Source organism: Cydia fagiglandana, chromosome 24 (assembly GCF_963556715.1).
Source record: "Cydia fagiglandana chromosome 24, ilCydFagi1.1, whole genome shotgun sequence".
Classification (NCBI taxonomy): Eukaryota; Metazoa; Arthropoda; class Insecta; order Lepidoptera; family Tortricidae; genus Cydia; species Cydia fagiglandana.
The window spans coordinates 151,076-172,483 of record NC_085955.1 but is presented as its reverse complement, the minus strand read 5'-3'; the positions used below and the strand labels follow the sequence as shown (position 1 = coordinate 172,483).

Genomic DNA, 21,408 nt, shown 5'->3' with positions numbered 1-21,408 from the left:
TATATTATAGTGTGAACGTAACGTATGTTTATATTTGAATAATCCATTTATGTTCGTAATTTTGGTTTTATTCTCAACATAAAAGGCATTAAAAATATCCTCGAGAAAAAAAATCGAAAATAGAAATAGATAAACCAGATTTCATTTTTCATCAGACCCGCTCGTAACAATGGCTCTCTTTTTAAGAAACTACTTTCATAAATAAATCAAAAAATGTTATTTGTTTTACAAGGGAGCAAAGGTGTTGTTCTTATCGAGCTACTATTTATACTCGAGCAAGCGCAAGACTCCAAAATTAAACCAAGAGCGTAGCGAGTGTTTCGTATAATGGAATCTTGAGCGTTGCGGGGGCTTCAAGGCAACAGGGTTAAACAAACTTTGCAACACAAGTATTTATCAATATAAATCATAATTGACTTTTAACAATTTCACCAGCCAACACGAGGAAACTTCTGAATTAGCTTTAAATTACTTTGACACTCTTGTGGATAAAATGCTACTTCATCATTACTTTATGTAGAATAAAGAGCCTCTACGGGCTGGTGTGCCAAAAAAAACACCCTATTTTTTTTTTTTAATAATTTACTCTGCGAGTCTGTATCACAAGAAACGTTTGTTGAAATTAAGTTATTCAATTCGCGACTAGATGGCGTTGTGCAGTAGACTAATATGGGCTTTCCGACACTGTAGTACTGCTACTCGCCAACAGATGTCAGAATTGTCAAATATTTCACATGTGTTCAAAATATTTTATATTTTAGCAAAATTTTAATTTCGTGTTTTTAAATGACATCTTATTATTTATTCAATGAGATAATTATTATATTTAGTAAGCGTATTTAATATTTTCTCCTTATTGTATTTTATCTTGATATTGAACGCATCCATAACTAAACGTCAAAATGGTTCCACGTGATTACATAACTTCCGTCAATGGCGCTCGCTTCGCCCCTGCATTTCCTTTAGCACTGTGCGTCAGGCGCGGTGTGGAGTGTTGAACGGTGAAAATAGGATTTTAAGACATGTAAGTAACGAAATTTCCTTTATTTTTATTGCGTGGCAAGTCTGAGAATAGCACGGGATCAAGTTTAAGTCAGTGATTGAGGTATTTTTAGTGTAAACTTGAGTTTTTCCTTACGTAATGTGTAAATGGACTTATTCTCACGTGACCTTGCCCTATATTTTAGGGTTTTATTAATTTTAATATTGTAACTATTTTTATAAAATACCTTTAAATGATTTGACGGTCAATGTCTTCAATTGGCGCAATATCTAGACGGTCACTGGCTCGACCCGGTTACAAGCAGTATTGATTTAACGCCAATATTTTTTTCTCATAAGTTTTTCTTTTTTAATCACATTACTTAACCAATTGAGTTCGGGAAATGAATCACCAAGCTTTAAACAGTGTTTTAGTGAAATACGTATAAGTTAATATTAACAAAAGAAGGTTACTTATTCTAATTACCTAACATTTTGACAGAATGTCTTTACGGTGACGACACGAAAGGTTTCCTTCAATGTTAGTGTGTCAAATCGATTTCATGACTATTTGTGGAGTCTCGTAGAGGCAGGATATTGTACGGTGATGCATATAGTAGTTCTTAGTACTCATAATGTTGTAATTAAAGTATTCAATACATAAATAAAATTACATAGAAGAAGAAACTAGGCTTACCACAGTATCTGTGTAGGAAATAGGTACCATGTGACTTAGGTACTAAACTAAAGGTGTCAATAATGTTTATTTACATTGTAATGAAATGGAACCACTAAGCAAGTCATAGTAAATGAAACAGTTTCTAAAACACACATTTAAAATGCCTACAGATAAAATTGCAAGAGGAAAAGCCTTTGTAAAAATAATTTATTTAGAGATTTACATTTCAATTTTAGACAGTAGATAATAATTCCAAAGTCCAGATTTGTCATGTTTAGTTACAAGTGGTGCTTGCAATTATAGTCAACACTCGTAGCTTTAAAGAATTCTTGCAAAAATATGGTTCAAGTAATGCAATTATTAGAAATTCACAACAATTATTTACCATACCTATTCACAAAAAATAGAGTGGTTATACAAGATAGGGCAGAGTAGCTTTGTATATCTACACTAAAAGCAGGTTTTAACTTAGTTATCTATATGGTATTTAAGAATTTAGATATGGCATTTATTTTTTGTGTTAACTCTATAGTGGCACTCAAGACTCTTATTGATGATATGGGAAATTTTCGTTAATAGAGAGAAATTACAAAATAGAATTCTTCTGAGAGCCCTATGTCAGTATTGAGGGATAACAGGAATACATCATCATCATCATCAGAGAGAAATTAATATTAAAGTTGACCAACTAGCACCAATAATGTTGATGTCATAGGGAGTGAAACATTATATTGAGTGAAGTTGGAGTTTACACTGTATTTAGAAACTGACGTGGTACATACAGATGTAAGTTGATAGATGTTGAACTGTGATTTAGAAGTGTTGGTTGGTGTTCCAGAATAATGTTCTCCTCACTGCTGGAGGCGGCGCGCAGCTCGCCGTTCCACGGCCCGCTCACTCCTGCTAAATGTGATGCCATCGCCGCCCCCTCACAGGTGTGTACTGTATATTCATACTAACAGCAACATCCGTAACTGACTATTGGACTTTATGTCTTTGCTATAAGGTTTGTAACTGTAAGGCCCACTTGCACTATTCCACTAACCCGTTAACCGGTTAAACTTGGCGTTACCTTGGTTACCAGTAGAATTTGACATTAGGTTAATGGTTTAACTGATTAATCCCGGGTTAGCGGAATGGTGCAAGTGGGCCTAAGGTAATTAATACTTAAAACTTTCGCGTTTTGAACACACACGCACGCACACGCCGGTAAATAAAGGTAATTGAATAAAATTCGCGTTAGACCCGTTTATAAATGCGAGTTAATTTAAAAATAACTATCATTGGTAATTATTTTTGTTGGAAAGACAACACTGTTGCTTTAAGATTAGATTGAACAGGCTGAAACTGCTGACAGTGACAGTTTTGAAAACTAGTGCCTACGCCAATTCTTGGGATTATTAAATGCCGGGATAACGCGAGGAGGATGATGAATAATTTGTTTTGTTATAAGTTCTAAGTATTTTTTAGTATTTAGCCTTTAGAAATGTCACTTATACCTAAACAAAAAATAATTGTTGAAGTTTACTTATGTAGATTGTAGTTGTACCCTAAATGCACACCTTTTTTAAAAGTTTATATCCTCAAATTGAATGGAATCTCATTAGGAAAATAATAAGGGCCACCCCACATTTAGTCTTTCGAGCGTCGGCGTCTACAATTCTATGGCCGCTGCTCGACGCAACGTCGACGCAACTGCGCAGCGACGTCATTTTCCATAGCGCTGACTACCGACGCTCGAAAGACGCTAAATGTGGGGTGACCCTAAGTGTTAACCAGTGGCCCGATGATGAGAAGTCATGCCAGAGGGCCAGCGCCGCGCCGCTCGGCCGCGCTCGGCGCCGCCCGCCGCGTCTCTTGTCGTGGTCTCATTTCTTCTGGAGTCTGTCTCTACTGTCTCTCGCCCGCACACCGAGCCGAGCTCGGGGCGCGGCGCGGCGAGAGGCCCCGTGACCAATGATTATGAGAGCTGAGGGCTAGCTTATAATAATGTGACTATTGTACAGTGGCGTTCAAAAGTGTATGGATAGATGTCGATCTTAATGCCTTCATATTACAATTGAAAAATCTCCATGCACTTTTAAACGCCAGTGTAAATGTTGTTGCGTTCAGTGGGTCATACGTGTGTTGCTTAACTTCAAACTCTGGTAAATCCATTCGACCCTCAGCGAATATCTACCCTATTTACGGCCCACATTGTTGGCTCTAGCGGAAGCAGTTATAAAGTTGACCCAAAAATTTTTTATTAAGCTATGAGCTTCATCACATATGTTCCTTGAGTAATTCTAAGCATTTCAAGCCTGGGAGGCAATAAGAAATGTGTGTCTACTCGGATTTGTAATGGATTCAAACTTTCAACCCCTTTTTAACCCTGTTAGGGGATGAATTTTACAAAACGCTGAAATTACTTTTCCTGTCTTTTAATAATATCCCCAAATACAAAGATTCAAGTCCCGCGTTCGAAAATTTTTTTGTAATCCATACAAACTTTCAACTCCTTTTTCACCACCTTAGGGGATGAATTTTCAAAAACGCTGAAATTAGTTTTCTTGTATTTTTATAATATATCGTTTTAAGAAGTTTCAAATTCCTAGCTTAAAATAAAACTTGAACCCCATACAAACTTTCATCCCCTTTTTAACCCCCTTAGGGGTTGAATTTCGCAAAATCGCTTCTTATCTCTTGTACACTTTATAAATGTAATCTAGTGTGCAAATTTCAACTTTATATCTTTTGTAGTTTCGGCTCCGCGTAGCAAAAACCTCCAACCAAATTTTTCACCTTTTTACGTTTTTCTTGTAAAATTACTATGAAATTGAAAAAACAAATATCAGCAATGAATTCTACGTCTTTGGTTTATACGAAAATGATACCAAACTTGCCCTAGTACCCACCAGGATCAGAGTAGATTTTTTTTAAAGATGACGGATGGCGGCCGTCTTTGCACCCCACCCTCCCCCCCACTTCAGGCTAGAAATGCTTAGAATTACTCAAATATCAGATGTGGTGAAGCTCATAGCTTAATAAAAAAATTTTGGGTCATGTATGGCAGCGTTACATAACTGACTCCAGTACTCCATGTGGACCATGCTTAAAGCAACACTATGTATAATTGCGTATGTATTTTTCGTTAAGAAAATACAAGAAAACTCACTTAAATTTAATTATTTGTAGTAATAAATGTTTTGTGATGTTGGCAGGCCATGGCCGCCAACGCGGCGGCGGAGCTGGGTGACTCCTGCGAGTTCGGCTCCATGAAGTACTTCGCGCTCTGCGGCCTCGGAGGCATCCTGTCCTGCGGTGAGGCCTTTATTTAATACAACAATAGTGGCTCTGTAAGCTGAAGATGACCCTACGAACTCCCATTGGTTACCATTACAAAAAAAATCCAAAAACGTATTTGACAAGAAAAGAAACTGACACGCTCGTGCATTCCGACAAAATTCACGATGACGCGCCGCGCACGATAGGCGTGGCTTTCAAAGAGCTAAATTATCATATGTATCAACATACTTACCACAGTATAATAATTTTAAATTTTCAATTCACCACGCTGCGCTCTAAAACCCGGTAGCTGACGTAGGCGGGAAAACCGCTAGGCTCAAATGGGACTAGGCCACGTTTACCGCAAGCATCCGGAAAGGTGGGCTAGCTTAGCCACCAAGTGGATGCCGGTAGAGGGAGGTGGACGCGACAGGCCCAAACGGAGATGGCGGGATGACCTGGACAGCTTCCTGAATAACTGGCCGGAGGAGGATACACCAAATCGGGAGTCATGGAAATTAAGGGGAGATGCCTTTGCCCAGCAGTGGGACACTCAAATAGGCTAGGGAAAAAAATTAAATAATCAAAATTTTCGAATTGTGGAGCAAAGTAGACACATTTTACGGTATTGTACGGTTCTCGACAATCTCAACACAACTTTCGCTTAGTTCATAAGGTTAATGTCCAAGCGGGTGATACGCGGCCGCTGTCTCGATGTTATGTCTATTAACTAATGAATCATGAGACTGACGAGCATCAGTTGTTAAAGTCTAATCACAGGTCTAGAATGGCTGAGGGTTATTGTCATAATAAATTTTGTAGTCACACTAAATTTACCGCCATTTATCGACACAGGAATAAAACTAAAAATGAAAATGTATAAAAAATGTATACATAAATGATTTTTAATTTTTAATTATTATTTGTAGAACGCCATATGACCTTGACCCACGTTTTTTTTACTGATATGTGTTAAAATTGTTAAATATCAAACGGTGTCGCCATCTACACGAGTATAGACTAAAGGCATGGAGCATAAGTTTTCCACGATTTTCCGAGGCACGTTTTTGCACCTAATCTAAAATGGAGTTACATATGTCTTTGTTAACACTTAACCCGCTGAACGCCCCGCCTATCGTGCGCGGTAATCGTGAACCTTGTAGGAATGGTCGGTTGATATTGGGGTGTCCGCGCGCGTCAGACGGCAATCAAAGGGGTAAACACGTCTAATCAATGGCGTCTTAATCGTGTGGCGGTTACGTCCAGCTATTTTAGTATCGTACAAGTGTGACGCAACGTTCACGCGACGCTCACGTAACGGTATGCGGCCGTGAACTTTTGGGCGGCTGCCATCATTCAATGATGTTAGTGGTACAAAGTCACTGACAACTACGATGTACTTGTAGTTAGGTTTTGTAGCTAAGCAATGCGGATAATGATACACGAGACAATATAATAGCCAATGGAACTTGGAAGTTATTTGGCCTTGCAAATACGATAGAGTAATATCTAACTCCAATCCAATCCGCATTGGAGCATTCCATGAAATTGTCTACCGTTGTCCCGTACAAACGCGAAATTTCTGAAGATTTAAAGGTATAAGAGGTTCCTTTTCTATGACAAATGGTCAAAAATATGCACAGAAAAATAATTGCCTGCTTTAAATGCCGAGAAAAAAGTCGCAACACAGGAAATAAAATGCGTTTGTACGGGACAGCCCGTGGAATGCTCCATTGGGCTAGCGTGGGGACTACAGCCCAAGCCCTCTCGCGCATGAGAGGAGGCCTGTGCTCAGCAGTGGGACGTATATAGGCTGAAATGATGATGATGATATCTAACTTTATAAATAAACTAGTGACCCGCCCCGGCTTCGCACGGGTTAAATTATACACCTAAACCCTCAAGAATCACTCTATTGATAGGTGAAAACCGCATGAAAATCCGTTCAGTAGTTTTTGAGTTTATCGCGGACAAACACACAAACAGGCAGACGCGGTGCGGTCTTTGTTTTTTAAGGTGTACATAGTGATGGAAAAGTATTACATTAATCGACTTATACCCATAGCTGAACAAGGCTTGCTTTGTGAATATAGTCGCTATCAGGTATATCAGAGCAGCTAGGTTGCACAAAAATATATACATGTCGGCGGCCGATCGTAAGATCGGGCACATCGTAATGTTCCTGTGTATTGTTTTGAGGATAGTCACATTAAACCAATATATAGGTATCTTATAGGTATTTTTCAGGTATTTCAGGTATTTTTTTTTCTCGTGTAGCGGGTTCGATTCCCGGTTTAACCATGAAATTATTTAAAATGCAATTCAACTTGTTTTTTTAAATCGAAATAATGTCTTCTTTCAGTAAGATGTTCATTTACAATAATTAAGGTACTTTTCCTCCAATGACGCGATAATTTTTTTCCATACATTTTTTTTCAAAAAAAATTAAAAAAGTATGAATGCAACTTTACTAAGTTTTAAAAATAAAATGAAGTCTTCTTTCAGCAAAATATGCTATCTATGATATTTAAGGTACTTTCCCTCCATGTGGCATCGCCGTGGGACGCCCTGTATATTGGTTTAACCTATCTAGGTTCGTTAGGTTGCTTCATATGCCCGAAGGGCAAACTGCCCAGAAATAGGAGCTCCGCGTAGCGGGGCTCCGTCGACTCAGGGAACGAGTCAAAGATTTTCACGTTTCACGATATGCCTAGGAATTTCACGATATGCCTGATCTTACGATCGGCCGCCGACATATACATTAACACTTTGAACGCCCCGCCTATCGCGCGCGGCGCGTCATTGTAAACCTTGGCGGAATGCACCAAGGTTGATATTGGGCTGTAGGCGTGTTCAGATATTTGTGAGCACCTTGGCCGCTCCAATACATCTGATGGCGACAGTACTTCTAGTTCTGTAGTTTTATCTAAGAAATGTGTATAATGCTTTACACGAGCCAACATAGCCAACTGGCACTTAGTATTATGAGGTATTATTATGAGGTGTGCAATAAAGAGTATTTGTATTGTATTGTATTATTTACGATGCGTATAATATATTACGTATGGCAATTTATCTCACTAGGCAAACATTGTCTTACTGATACTGGCCCACTACACATAATATATGCGTTCATGTTGTTTCAAACTCACAATAATGATGTCATATAAGCATCTATAGAAAAAAAGTATTAATATACATAACAGGCAGTCTTAAAGGGAAGAAAAAATTGAATTTTTGGTTACAAATTAATTTTATTACTTAAATTTAAGATTCAAATTACTTTAATTCATAAAAAAATGTGTCAAAGCCTATTTTGCATTCCATTTCAAATAGCTATATTATCAATATTATCATTGTTAAATACCCAGTTCAATCTGAGCCAAGGAGATAATTGAATCAATTCCATGCAACCAATTTAATCAATTGCAATTACCTTAAGAAATTCAATGCAATGTAAATATAATCAGGATAGTATTATCAGTGGATAATTTTCGTGCACTGCATACTCACTAGTCACTTGTTCCCCGATAATGGCCGATAAGAACGTGTGGCGATAACCGGATAGAAATAATCCCGCGCTCAATCACTGGCAAGGTCATCTACAGACATAGATACGTTATCTACAGACTTCTGTAAATTTGGGCAATGTAATCTGTCAACTGTTTAGAACTAAAGTTTGTTTTTACACACTGCGCGTATATATGTACCTAATTCAGTTGAAATTTGGAGTATTTAATTTATTCTGATGACAATGCGATAATATGCTAACATGGAGCTGATCTGATGTCGCAATTGGAAGCAAACGGAACTCCTTGATGTAAATACACAAACACATCAAGCTTAGGCTCATTACAGAAGTACACTCAGAGTGGTCATAAACATTTTTTGGCAGTTATATGCCAGATACTAAATTGACAATTCAATTTGTCAGTCCGCATTATAAAAAATCATTTTCAATGATTATAATAAATACCAATTGTTCCTACCGAACGACCATGTAGACACACATCTTATGAGCCCCCTTCCCTCTCACCTCAACCATTCTCTACCAAACATCACTAACAACACCCGTCTGTCCGCAGGCATCACCCACACGGCCGTGGTGCCGCTCGACCTGGTCAAGTGTCGGCTGCAGGTGGACGCCGATAAATACAAGAATGTGGTGCACGGGTTCAAGGTCTCCGTGCGGGAGGAGGGCATGAGAGGGCTGGCCAAGGGCTGGGCGCCCACCTTCATCGGATACTCCCTGCAGGTACAGTGCCAGTCTTTGTTATTCCTCTTATAAGGAACGAAATAAAGATGATATGAAGTCACAGAATAAATAATAGTACTATAGTTCGTTTTTTTTAGCATTAGAAAGAACTTGCAAGAAGGTAAGCGATCTTGACATGTCTTTTAATAGAAAAACGCTTTTTTAATATCAGTAACTATTACTTATGAACACAGAAGAATATAAATGATCGTATTAAATTCATAATTGTTACATATTTGCCCTAATTTGTTTTTCAATTAAAAGACACATCAAGATTGTTTACCTTATTTCTAATGCTAAAAAAACGAACTATAGGTACAGAAAACTCACTCTAACAAAACGCGTCTGTTACGATCACGACAGATATGACTGCTAGGTGGCGCAAGCGCCACACGCGGCTTATGGCTAGCAACAGTAGCAACCAAAATTGGTGTGGAACCGATATACTTGTAGCTACTTGTTGCGACGCGACGAAATCGCGGAGTGAGCCACGCCTGATGAAGTATGGAAAGGGGATGGTTGGAGATCTTAAGCGTTAGTTGAGTTAGTTTGGTGGCTTGATAAGAGATCATTTGAATTCAACCCTTAAATACAGCTCGCATTGAAAGCTCACTGCGAGGGGATGGGAATAGGGCGATAACCGATTCGTTGCGTGTTCCATTTTCGAAACCTTTAAGCTGTGGCGCGGAACAATCATTTCATGACATGGCACCCGTGCCATGCGCCATAGAATATGATGACACTCCTCCCGTGTCATGCGCCACACGTAAAAAACATTGATGACACGGCAGGCGGGTCATCAGCAACGAATCGGTTAAGGCTTCGTTTCCACCAGAGATGTGTGCTGGTTCTCAATAAACACATCCCTCGCACATCAAACATTTTAGATTCCTCAGAGAATAAAGTTGTTCAGGTTCAGCATAATCTATCTGTTTACTCACCGTAATCAGGCGTGGCTCACTACGCGATTTCGTCGCTTTGCTACAGGTAGCTAAAAGTACATCCGTTCGACCCCAATTTTGGGGTTTGCCATAAGCCGCGCGTGGCACTGTCGCCACCTATCGGCCATATCTGTCCTGATCGTAACAGACGCGTTTTGTTAGAGTGAGTCTTCTGTACCTAGTACTATTATTTATTCTGTGCCGTAATGTATGTCCTGTGAGATTAACCAGACCCAGCCCAGACGATGATCTGGGTATCTAAATGAAAAGTGCAATACCAATCTGCAAACTTGAAACTTGGGAATCGCTACTTTACAGAGATTTGGGTTCGAAACTCGCCTGAGGTCGAGGTCAATACACTGTTTTCATATTTACTCAATGGGGTTGGCCGGTGGAAGTTTTTAGCAGATGGCGCCATCATAGCTTGCCCTGTCAATCCCTAGAATTGTGTCAAATTTTTGTTTTTTTAATACCCTGGATGCCAGCTCTTTAAGCCAAATCTCATAGAAAAAGGGGCAAGCTATGATGGCGCCATCTATGCAAACCTTTGACAGTTGCCAACCCCATTTAATACAGTACATACATACAGTGATTAAAATAAAATACCAATTGTTCCTACTGAAGAACCATGTAGACAAACTTTCTATGAGTGTGTTCATACGTAACGTGACACCCCCCACCGCAACCCCCCTCTAACACCCCTCTTCCTTCCAGGGTCTGTGCAAGTTCGGTCTGTACGAGGTCTTCAAGGTCGGGTACAACAACCTGCTGGACGAGGAGACCGCCTACACCTACCGCACGTTCGTCTACCTCGCCGCTTCGGCGTCGGCCGAGTTCTTCGCCGACATCGCGCTCTCGCCCCTAGAGGCCGCTAAGGTATAATAATATAACTTTTGCAGTAGGGACCGTGCGCGTTGGAAGGTCTGCCATCTTGTGGCCTGAATCGGAAACATGTCGTCGGCTTAAGTCGTAAACCTCGGAACTCCTCCGGGGGAGTTACGAGGTTTACGACTTGTAAGTATTGTTGTCCAAGCAGTGGCGGATTTGCCCTAAGGCCAAGTAGGCCCGGGCCTAGGGCAGCAAGATATTAGGGGCGGCAAATTGTGACACAAAATTCGCTGATGATAATAAGAAATAACTCAAAATGTAGTCAATATGATGGGTGCTGAGGAAGGGGCGGCTACAGGGCCTGGGGCCTAGGGCGGCAAAGACTGCAAATCCGCCACTGTGTCCAAGGTAGCAATTACTAATTTCCTTAAAATGGAGTTACGAGGTTCTCGACTTAAGCCCAACTTAAGTATATGTGCACATGTACATTGCCAAAGCAAGTGCTACCATCTACCGTTCTCGTCGGTACGTTTCCTTGTGCATAGTAGGTTCTGCCATTTTGTGAGTAACATCGGAAGCATAAACGTCACATTTACGCCCCGCGCCGAAAATGTGACGGCTCCTATGCTGCCCCCTATAGTTCATACACGGGGCCTATATGGTATTTTAGTAAGTATGTAATTAAAAAGTAAAAAAAACTCATACACTTAAGGTGGTGGTCTGGTGGTACTGGTGCTCAACGCGGTCCCAGTACATGTCATCTTGAAACTTAAGTCATTGTCAACAGAAGTGACAGCAGAGTGTCATCTATTGGGCATTAGCATGTCGAGCACTAGTACCACCACCTCATATTGGCTAAAAATACAAGCATAATAATGTATGTTTGTGTGTACTGTGTAGGTCCGCATCCAGACTATGCCCGGCTTCGCCAACACGCTCCGCGAGGCGTGGCCCAAGATGGTCCAGAACGAGGGCTACGGGACCTTCTACAAGGGCCTGGCCCCGCTGTGGGGCCGGCAGATCCCCTACACCATGATGAAGTTCGCCTGCTTCGAGAAGACTGTGGAGCTGCTCTATAAGGTATTTAATACAGAATATCGCTCGCTCCATCGTAGGCCACGTCTACGCCTCGGCTAGTCTGTGGCCATGAGTAAGCCCATTCATAATAAAAAAAAAAAAAAAAAGAATCTTTCGGAACAAAAGCCAGCATTGCATCTGGAACCATTAGGAACATTTTTATTACTGTCCCTGTCCCTACTTTGTACTTGGGGGCTATTCAAAACTTACGTCATTTCAAATTAGGGGGGGGGGGGGGGTCTGGACATCGGATGACGGTAGCGTGAAGTAGGAGGAAATGGGGTCATTTGAAGCATGATTTTTGGGACAAATCGATGACGTAATTTATGGACAGCCCCTTCATGCGTATAAATTAATAAAAACTATGCCTAGTCAAACCAGTCAAAAGCAATATTTGAGGAAAACAGGTGTCAGTAATCAGGTTTAGTTTGCGTACTTAAGATCTTAAATGATCGATCTAAATACTAATCGTTATGTGTTCCAGTATGTGGTGCCGAAGCCCCGCGCTGCGTGCTCGAAGGGCGAGCAGCTGGTGGTGACGTTCGCGGCCGGATACATCGCCGGCGTGTTCTGCGCCATCGTCTCCCACCCCGCCGACACGGTCGTCTCCAAGCTCAACCAGGTCTGTACATACCTAAGTATGTGTGGAAATGCTGCCAGCGTTTTCGGTACTAAGCGTAGAGGGCGTCACTAGGTCAATCACATGGCCTACCGTGAAACACGACAGTCGAAAGTTTGGTTTCTGACTCTCTGAGAGTCAGACCGTGAAAAGTCTGCAGCGGTTTTGATAGCCCACGCAGTGCAAGTGTCATTTTAACCGTCAAACTTCTATGAATTATGACGTATAAATAACACTTACACTGCGTGGGCTATCAAAATCGGCTGCAGACTTTTCTTGGTACAACTTTATCACTCTTGCCAATTCGATCGATAGACTGGCAGATAAAGAAATTTCGGTTTCGCGTTTCGCGGTAGGCCACCTCTAAACCGCCTCGATGCATCAATTTCATAGTGAAAACTTGTCAAAAAACTGAAGGCCTAGTATGTATAAGTTACTCTATGGTTTACTAAACAAATTAGTGCTGCACTCTGGCGGCAGAACATTGCAGTAATACTCCCTATTACGTAAAATTTAGACAATCAGAGTTACCGCAAAATGTATGGAGCTGTGCAGCGCCACCTCGTTTACCTGTCGAATTCAAAACACGACATTGTTTTAGATTTTCCGACCCAACCAATGTATCTTAGGTATGATCTAAAAGTTTTCTCCTTACATGAACTGACGTATTATGATATGATCTCCTTACATGAACTGGCGTATTATGATATGATCTCCTTACATGAACTGAAATATTATGATATGATCTCCTTACATGAACTGACGTATCATGATATGATCTCCTTACATGAACTGACGTATTATGATATGATCTCCTTACATGAACTGAAATATTATGATATGATCTCCTTACATGAACTGACGTATGTATTATGATATGATCTAATTACATAAACTGACGTATTATGATATGATCTCCTTACATGAACTGACGTATGTATTATGATATGATCTAATTACATAAACTGACGTATTATGATATGATCTCCTTACATGAACTGGCGTATTATGATATGATCTCCTTACATGAACTGAAATATTATGATATGATCTCCTTACATAAACTGACGTATTATGATATGATCTCCTTACATGAACTGAGGTATTATGATATGATCTCCTTACATGAACTGACGTGTTATGATATGATCTCCTTACATGAACTGACGTATTATGATATGATCTCCTTACATAAACTGACGTATTATGATATGATCTCCTTACATGAACTGAGGTATTATGATATGATCTCCTTACATGAACTGACGTGTTATGATATGATCTCCTTACATGAACTGACGTGTTATGATATGATCTCCTTACATGAACTGACGTGTTATGATATGATCTTCTTACATGAACTGACGTATTATGATATGATCTCCTTACATGAACTGACGTGTTATGATATGATCTCCTTACATGAACTGAGGTATTATGATATGATCTCCTTACATGAACTGACGTGTTATGATATGATCTTCTTACATGAACTGACGCATTATGATATGATCTCCTTACATGAACTGACGTGTTATGATATGATCTCCTTACATGAACTGAGGTATTATGATATGATCTCCTTACATGAACTGACGTATTATGATATGATCTCCTTACATGAACTGAAATATTATGATATGATCTCCTTACATGAACTGACGTATTATGATATGATCTAATTACATAAACTGACGTATTATGATATGATCTCCTTACATGAACTGAAATATTATGATATGATCTCCTTACATGAACTGACGTATTATGATATGATCTCCTTACATGAACTGAAATATTATGATATGATCTCCTTACATGAACTGACGTATTATGATATGATCTAATTACATAAACTGACGTATTATGATATGATCTCCTTACATGAACTGAAATATTATGATATGATCTCCTTACATGAACTGACGTATTATGATATGATCTCCTTACATGAACTGACGTGTTATGATATGATCTTCTTACATGAACTGACGTATTATGATATGATCTCCTTACATGAACTGACGTGTTATGATATGATCTCCTTACATGAACTGAGGTATTATGATATGATCTCCTTACATGAACTGACGTGTTATGATATGATCTTCTTACATGAACTGACGTATTATATGATCTCCTTACATGAACTGACGTGTTATGATATGATCTCCTTACATGAACTGAGGTTGTCGTATATAAAAAATAATGTTGTTGTTGTTAAGAAATAATAAGGTTTTTAAGATGTCTAAATGATTAATGGAAGTGATGCCCCGGATAAGATCCGCAGTAAAACATTTCACCTTTGGAGTGCAAGGGTCCTCTTGTTACTCTAACCTGGTTAATGGGAACTTGATAGGATATTGAAAAGATAAGACCAAATATATGACATGCAATTTAATACAATTCGCTAACTACTACAATGCACTCCGCTTTAGGGCGGGCGCTGCTCGGAATACAATCGGTTTCTCTAAACTGTCGGCGGTTATGGGGTGACACTATAGTAAACCTTAATCTACGATCGCGAGATGAACGAGACGCGGGGTTTTGGCCAAAACCTGGGATAAAAGTCTAGTGCACTCACGGGTACCGAACGTAGCTTTCATCCACAGGCCCGCTGGTATTTAACGCAGCAGGCGGATCGCTGACGGTGGGCGGCGGGCGTTCCTCAAGCTCCGGCTTTGGCAAGCCCGGGCGAGAACAACCCGCGGCGCTCAGGAGTTCCACAAGAAGGACCCGCGCGATGAGACCTTGGGGTCGTCGGACCGCGGCAAGGCTGTCCGAAACACGGCTCGCGGGTCAAGGCCGTGCCCTACGGCTTGATGGTGGCGCCAACGTGTCGCGCCTCGGAGTCGACAGGCCACGCAAGTGAAGGGGAGGCCTGTGTGAAGCACCTCGGGATCGCCAGGCGGCACGCAGTCCACAGGCCTTGGAAACTGCGCCCTGCGGTGAAAACCAGCGTCCCCACGACGCTCAGCACATCAGGGAGCGCGCAACGGCGCTCGGAGCAACGCGACCGTCGGCCATGCTTGCGCTCGCCGGCGGCACGGAAAGCACTCGGTGGGCTACGCCCTTTTCGCGCACAACACACACACACACGGCGCACTTTACATATATCCCAATCTTCCACCGGCCAGGGCAGGCGGCGGAAGGGGGCGAGGCGGTTTATTTCGATATTCAATTAGGAGCTGTATAAATGCTAGCGTGCCCCAGTACCAACTCCCCATCCATCGTCAATTCTAGCAAAATCCCCAGCCCTCCGTTTCGATCCATATCGACGCATCAAACGTCAAACCAACTTAAACCTTTTCCAAATCATATGACTCTCTAAAAAATATTAATGCTCATTAATACTTGTAATATTTTAAGTGGTTAATAATAATTACTAATAATTATATTTCTATCGTACGTTTCCTACCTTGTTTCATTCAGAATACCTTCTTTCCGATGCGGTAACTAAACGCATAGTCTACTCTCTGACAGTTCTCCTGTCAAAATTTCAACCTTTTCACACCTTCATATTCACTATTTATGTTTCATAAAAATTCCGAAAATGATTCTAAAATACTAATTAAATTAGGAAGTGACCTATTTGAGCAGTTGGGGTAGACCAGGGGGATCATTTTGATACGCATGAAGCCAGGTTTGGTTCACCAATCTCCGCGCAATCTGGGTGACAAGTTCCGTTCAAGTGGCATACTCTTTAGCCTTGTTTCTTCGAAACCAGTTAACCAGGAGGCAGGATACGCCAACCAACCTACAGCTGAGAAGGTACATTATAGTTTTACCTAAGTGTCATACTCTGGTGTATGTTATTTTGTTGGAAATGCGACAGTCATGTTGTACCGGTTATCTTGTATGGAAAAACATGTATTTATCCTAGGCAAATACGTAGCATCGCTACAATATCCCCTCTCTCGGCAAAGAGGTTAAGCGCCGCTTAACCGAGGCAGCCGGGGTAACCGGAGAAAAAAAAATCTTTTCCCAAAAAATCATCTGGTCCAGTAGGACGTTAACTATACATGCGGACATACACATGCGCTCCATATTTATTATCGTTTGACACTAAACCTATATTTATTTATTTAGTATGCTACTTAATATTTATCTTTGATTTACCTATATTATGTTCTAGAACTATAACGTAGACGTATACCTCTTAACACTATGCTGTGGTCAGATCATGACTATCACGTGTTTCACATTAGAAATCACAGCGTGTGGCCACCACACTGTGGTTTCTGCTACTCAACTAAAAAATATAACCTAGATTTCCTTTGAAATAGTCTTAAGTTGTATAATGTAGTCGCTATAGTTAATAATGAGTTAACTCTCATTTTGAGGCTAATTGATATCTTTTAATGCTAACAAAAATATTAGTTATCTTTGATTAGGCTAATTTATTCTAATTAATTAGTATATTACATGTATTTCTATTCCTAATGTAATGCTACCTATTGATATACTAATAGTTATGTTTTACTATAGCATGCTCTACTATGCCTATATTCCTACAAATACAAAGCCACTAGTACCTTAATATAATGTGGTTACTAGTTGGTAGTTCTTATTTATTACTTATACTAGCAATAGTGGAAGTTACTTGTAACCCGCACTTAAATCAAACTCCTATATGCAGCCAATGGGCTTGCATTAATTGAAAAAGAAAAAACTTGGTTTCCTTTTCCATGTCCTACTTAGTGTATTATATCCACCATAATTGAGTCACCCTGGGCCCTTAGGGTATGTAGTTACTTATAAAATTTGATTTCCTAGGAAATGCTTGGAACAAATGTTGACCAGTTGGGTCAAAGAAGCATGTATGCTTGAAAAAAAAGAATGGGCTAAATCTTAATATGCCCTAATAATATAAAATAAATTGTTACGTGTGACATACACCTTGTGGGACTTTAATTATGTCCTTGACATGATACTTTCCAATTTTACCCGTGTCTATCTCCTGAAGATCATATACGACATCCGAATGCTTCTTAATGACTTTGCATTTCAGGAAGCGCGGTGCCAATTTTGCGGAGAAGAAGTGTGCTGCATTTGACTGTACAAAATTACGCCTCCATACGATATCGCCTACGCTTAGCCGCAGTTCCTTACGGCGCAGGTTATATCGTACCGCGTTTTGTTTGTACGCTTTGGTCAAAGCATCAGTGACGCGCTGGAAAATATCTGCCATCTCGTTGAGAGCAGTTGCTCTGTCGGACCGGTTGGAAATTTGGAGGTCGTCTAACGAATTTGGAATACCGCCCCTAATGGAATGCAGCATGCCATCCGTCATCATCTCTCGCCCCTTTGCCAACAAGAATGGTGTATGTTATTTTGTTGGAAATGCGACAGTCATGTTGTACCGGTTATCTTGTATGGAAAAACATGTATTTATCCTAGGCAAATACGTAGCATCGCTACAAGGTATTATGATATGATCTCCTTACATGAACTGACGTGTTATGATATGATCTCCTTACATGAACTGACGTATTATGATATGATCTCCTTACATGAACTGACGTGTTATGATATGATCTCCTTACATGAACTGAGGTATTATGATATGATCTCCTTACATGAACTGACGTATTATGATATGATCTCCTTACATGAACTGACGTGTTATGTTACTTTGACAGGACAAGACCGCTACCGTCGGCTCCATCGTGAGCAAGCTCGGCTTCGCCGGAGTGTGGAAGGGTCTCGGCCCCAGGATCATCATGATCGGTACCCTCACCGCGCTGCAGTGGTTCATCTACGACGCCGTCAAGGTAAACATAACTTATCAGTTAAGGGCCACTTGCACCATTCACTAACCCGGGGTTAACTGGTTAAATCTGGAGTTACCATGGTTACCAGCACAATTTGACACTAGGTTAATGGTTTAACCGGTAACTCCGGGTTAGTAGGATGGTGCAAGTCAGGTCATCCAACAGAACTACTACATGGCCTACGAATAGTTTGTCAAATTTCATACAGTCAAATTCCATAAAGGAAGTTGTGTATGCAGACGGCAACTCATTTTTTTTTTCTATTAATACATTCAATACTACTAAGTGCTACGGGTTACGCTCGTAGCGCGTAGCCACGGTTTCGTCGTATGTAGCGCGTAGTCGCTACGAACAGTGTACCCGACAGTCGGGTTCTTGGTGTTGAATGTGTTAAGAGCTGGATCTTCTAGATTCTGCTGGATTCTCGTCGGCAACTTGAAGCGGGTATCTCAAGAGCCTCAAACTCGCAATCTCGCAGCAAATTGCATAATAAAAATTACTTATTTGTTCCCGAATTCACTAAAGCGTCGACAGTATCGCTGCTTAAGGCACTGGTCCTACCGCGAGCTAGTAAGCTATGAGCTATCGGCTATAAACACGAACAAAAGATAAACACTCCCGTGTAAATAAAAGAGACACGGCGATATTTATAGCTCACCGCTGGGCGAGTAACTATAAATATCGCCGTGTCTCTTTTATTTACACGGGAGTGCTTATCTTTTGTTCGTGTTTATAGCCAATAGCTCATAGCTTACTAGCTCGCGGTGGGACCAGTGCCTAAGGCTGCGTTTGCACCAGAGATGTGTTTGTCGAGATAAAATGATTCTATTGGTTCTTAACAAACAACTCTCGCTACGCATCCTCGTACATCTTTGGTGAAAACGCAACCTTTAAAAAACATTGGCGCTATAGCGCTTACCTTACCTTCTAGCAAGTTCTTTCTAATGCTAAAAAAAACTAACTATAGTTAGTTTTTTTTAGCATTAGAAAGAACTTGCTAGAAGGTAAGCGATCTTGACATGTCTTTTAATTGAAAAACGCTTTTTAATAATCAAAAACTTTTACTTATAAAAGCAGAAGAATATAAATGATCGTATTAGATTCAGAACTGTTACATATTTGCCGAAATTTATTTTTAAAATGTGTTTTTCAATAAAAAGACACATCAAGATTGTTTATCATATTTCTAGTGCTAAAAAAACCGGGCAAGTGCGAGTTGGACTCGCGCACGAAGGGTTCCGTACCATAATGCAAAAAAAAACAAAAAAAAAAGCAAAAAAAAAACGGTCACCCATCCAAGTACTGACCCCTCCCGACGTTGCTTAACTTTGGTCAAAAATCACGTTTGTTGTATGGGAGCCCCATTTAAATCATTATTTTATTCTGTTTTTAGTATTTGTTGTTATAGCGGCAACAGAAATACATCATCTGTGAAAATTTCAACTGTCTAGCTATCACGGTTCGTGAGATACAGCCTGGTGACAGACGGACGGACGGACGGACAGCGAAGTCTTAGTAATAGGGTCCCGTTTTACCCTTTGGGTACGGAACCCCAAAAAAAAAACTAACTATAACCTAACTCCAGTTATTTCAATGATTAATAAATTTACCCAATTGTTCCTACCGACAATTCTGTGGACAACATTACTATGAGTACTCTTCTACGACTCATATTTATATTTACAACATTTCCCCAACAAATACTAACTAAAACTTCATCTTGCAGGTGTGGCTGCGCATGCCGAGGCCGCCGCCCGCCGAGATGCCCGAGTCCATGCGCAAGCGGCTCGAGGCCGAGGGCAAACTCAACTAAACCACACACCGCCCACTGTACTAAATTATGGACAAGACTTTAGTACTCTAGGGTAGCCTCGCCAATCGATGAATGATAATATGTTTTATTAGCTGAAGTAAATTTAATGTTATATTATATATATGTCCGTGCCTACTGTGCCGTTGGAAAATGCGACATTTCCACATGGTATGATTTCAGAAAAATCTCATTTTTGTATGGGGACCGAAATTTTCCATTTCTAGTGAAATTTACCTGAAGTGTTCGGGAACTTTTTAGAAACGGTCCGTGAATTCTTTTAAACAGTAAGTTTACTGCAGCTAATTAAAAATCATCGCGCCGAGGATTCCGTACCACACACTGTATTAATAGACCCGATGTGATTATAATTAATTACCATTCTGCAGTATAAGTGAACGATCATGTTAATTTATTGTTAAATAAATTATATTTTTATTTATTTATGTATTTCCGTTTATTTGATGGCTGCGATAATGTAAGTAGTTGATCGTTGAATGAAAACGGTAATAAAAGTTCATCACGACGAGGGGTGTTGTTTCTATTTAACCCTAATTGTGACGTCCCACGGGAAAGGTACCTTATGGCGGTTGGCGCTTACGCTATTATTAACGCCGCTCCAATATTATTGCGACGTAAGCGCCAGCCGCCGTAAGGTACCTTTTGCCGTGGAACGTCACAATTATTAACCTTTTCGACGCCGTGTCAAACAAAAGCTGTCAGTCGGACGCCACGTCACCGAAGTGTCAAAATTGAAATACTTTATACATATGCACGTAGGTCTATGTTGCTCTGTGGTCTGTGACCGATTAATCCGTCTGGCGATGGACCTACGGTGCGGATATATCGGTCATTGGCATCCAAAAGATTAAGGCCTGTGCACACCGACTGCTTGTGAGTGATGTGCGCGTGCGGCGTTGTAGTATACAGATTACGAGAGATGGCACATGCACCGCTTGCGTGCCGTGTGCGTGTGCGGCTCCAACATTTTAGCGCACGCGCACATCACACGCAAGCCGGTGTGCACAGGCCTTTAACCTTTCGTATGCCTTGTCCCGACTCACCTTACAATTGTGTACGGGTCAAATCTTGCAAGTTAACCTCTAGCCGCCCAGAGACCTATAAAAAGGTCTCCAGTTCCATTCTAATTTGAACTTTGTGTTGTCAAAATAAAATTTAT

General features: G+C 40.5%; 1 protein-coding gene across 1 annotated transcript; it reads left to right on the top strand.

The window, feature by feature from the left end:
- Window positions 1–996: 996 nt before the first annotated feature.
- On the top strand, window positions 997–20,674 carry LOC134676525 (phosphate carrier protein, mitochondrial). The gene is made up of 9 exons (XM_063534911.1): window positions 997–1,024; window positions 2,499–2,595; window positions 4,861–4,960; window positions 9,010–9,179; window positions 10,835–10,996; window positions 11,849–12,028; window positions 12,510–12,647; window positions 18,287–18,418; window positions 20,145–20,674. The coding sequence occupies exons 2-9, from the start codon at window positions 2,503–2,505 to the stop codon at window positions 20,229–20,231; spliced, it is 1,062 nt and encodes a 353-aa protein (XP_063390981.1). The 5' UTR covers window positions 997–1,024; window positions 2,499–2,502; the 3' UTR covers window positions 20,232–20,674.
- Window positions 20,675–21,408: the final 734 nt, after the last annotated feature.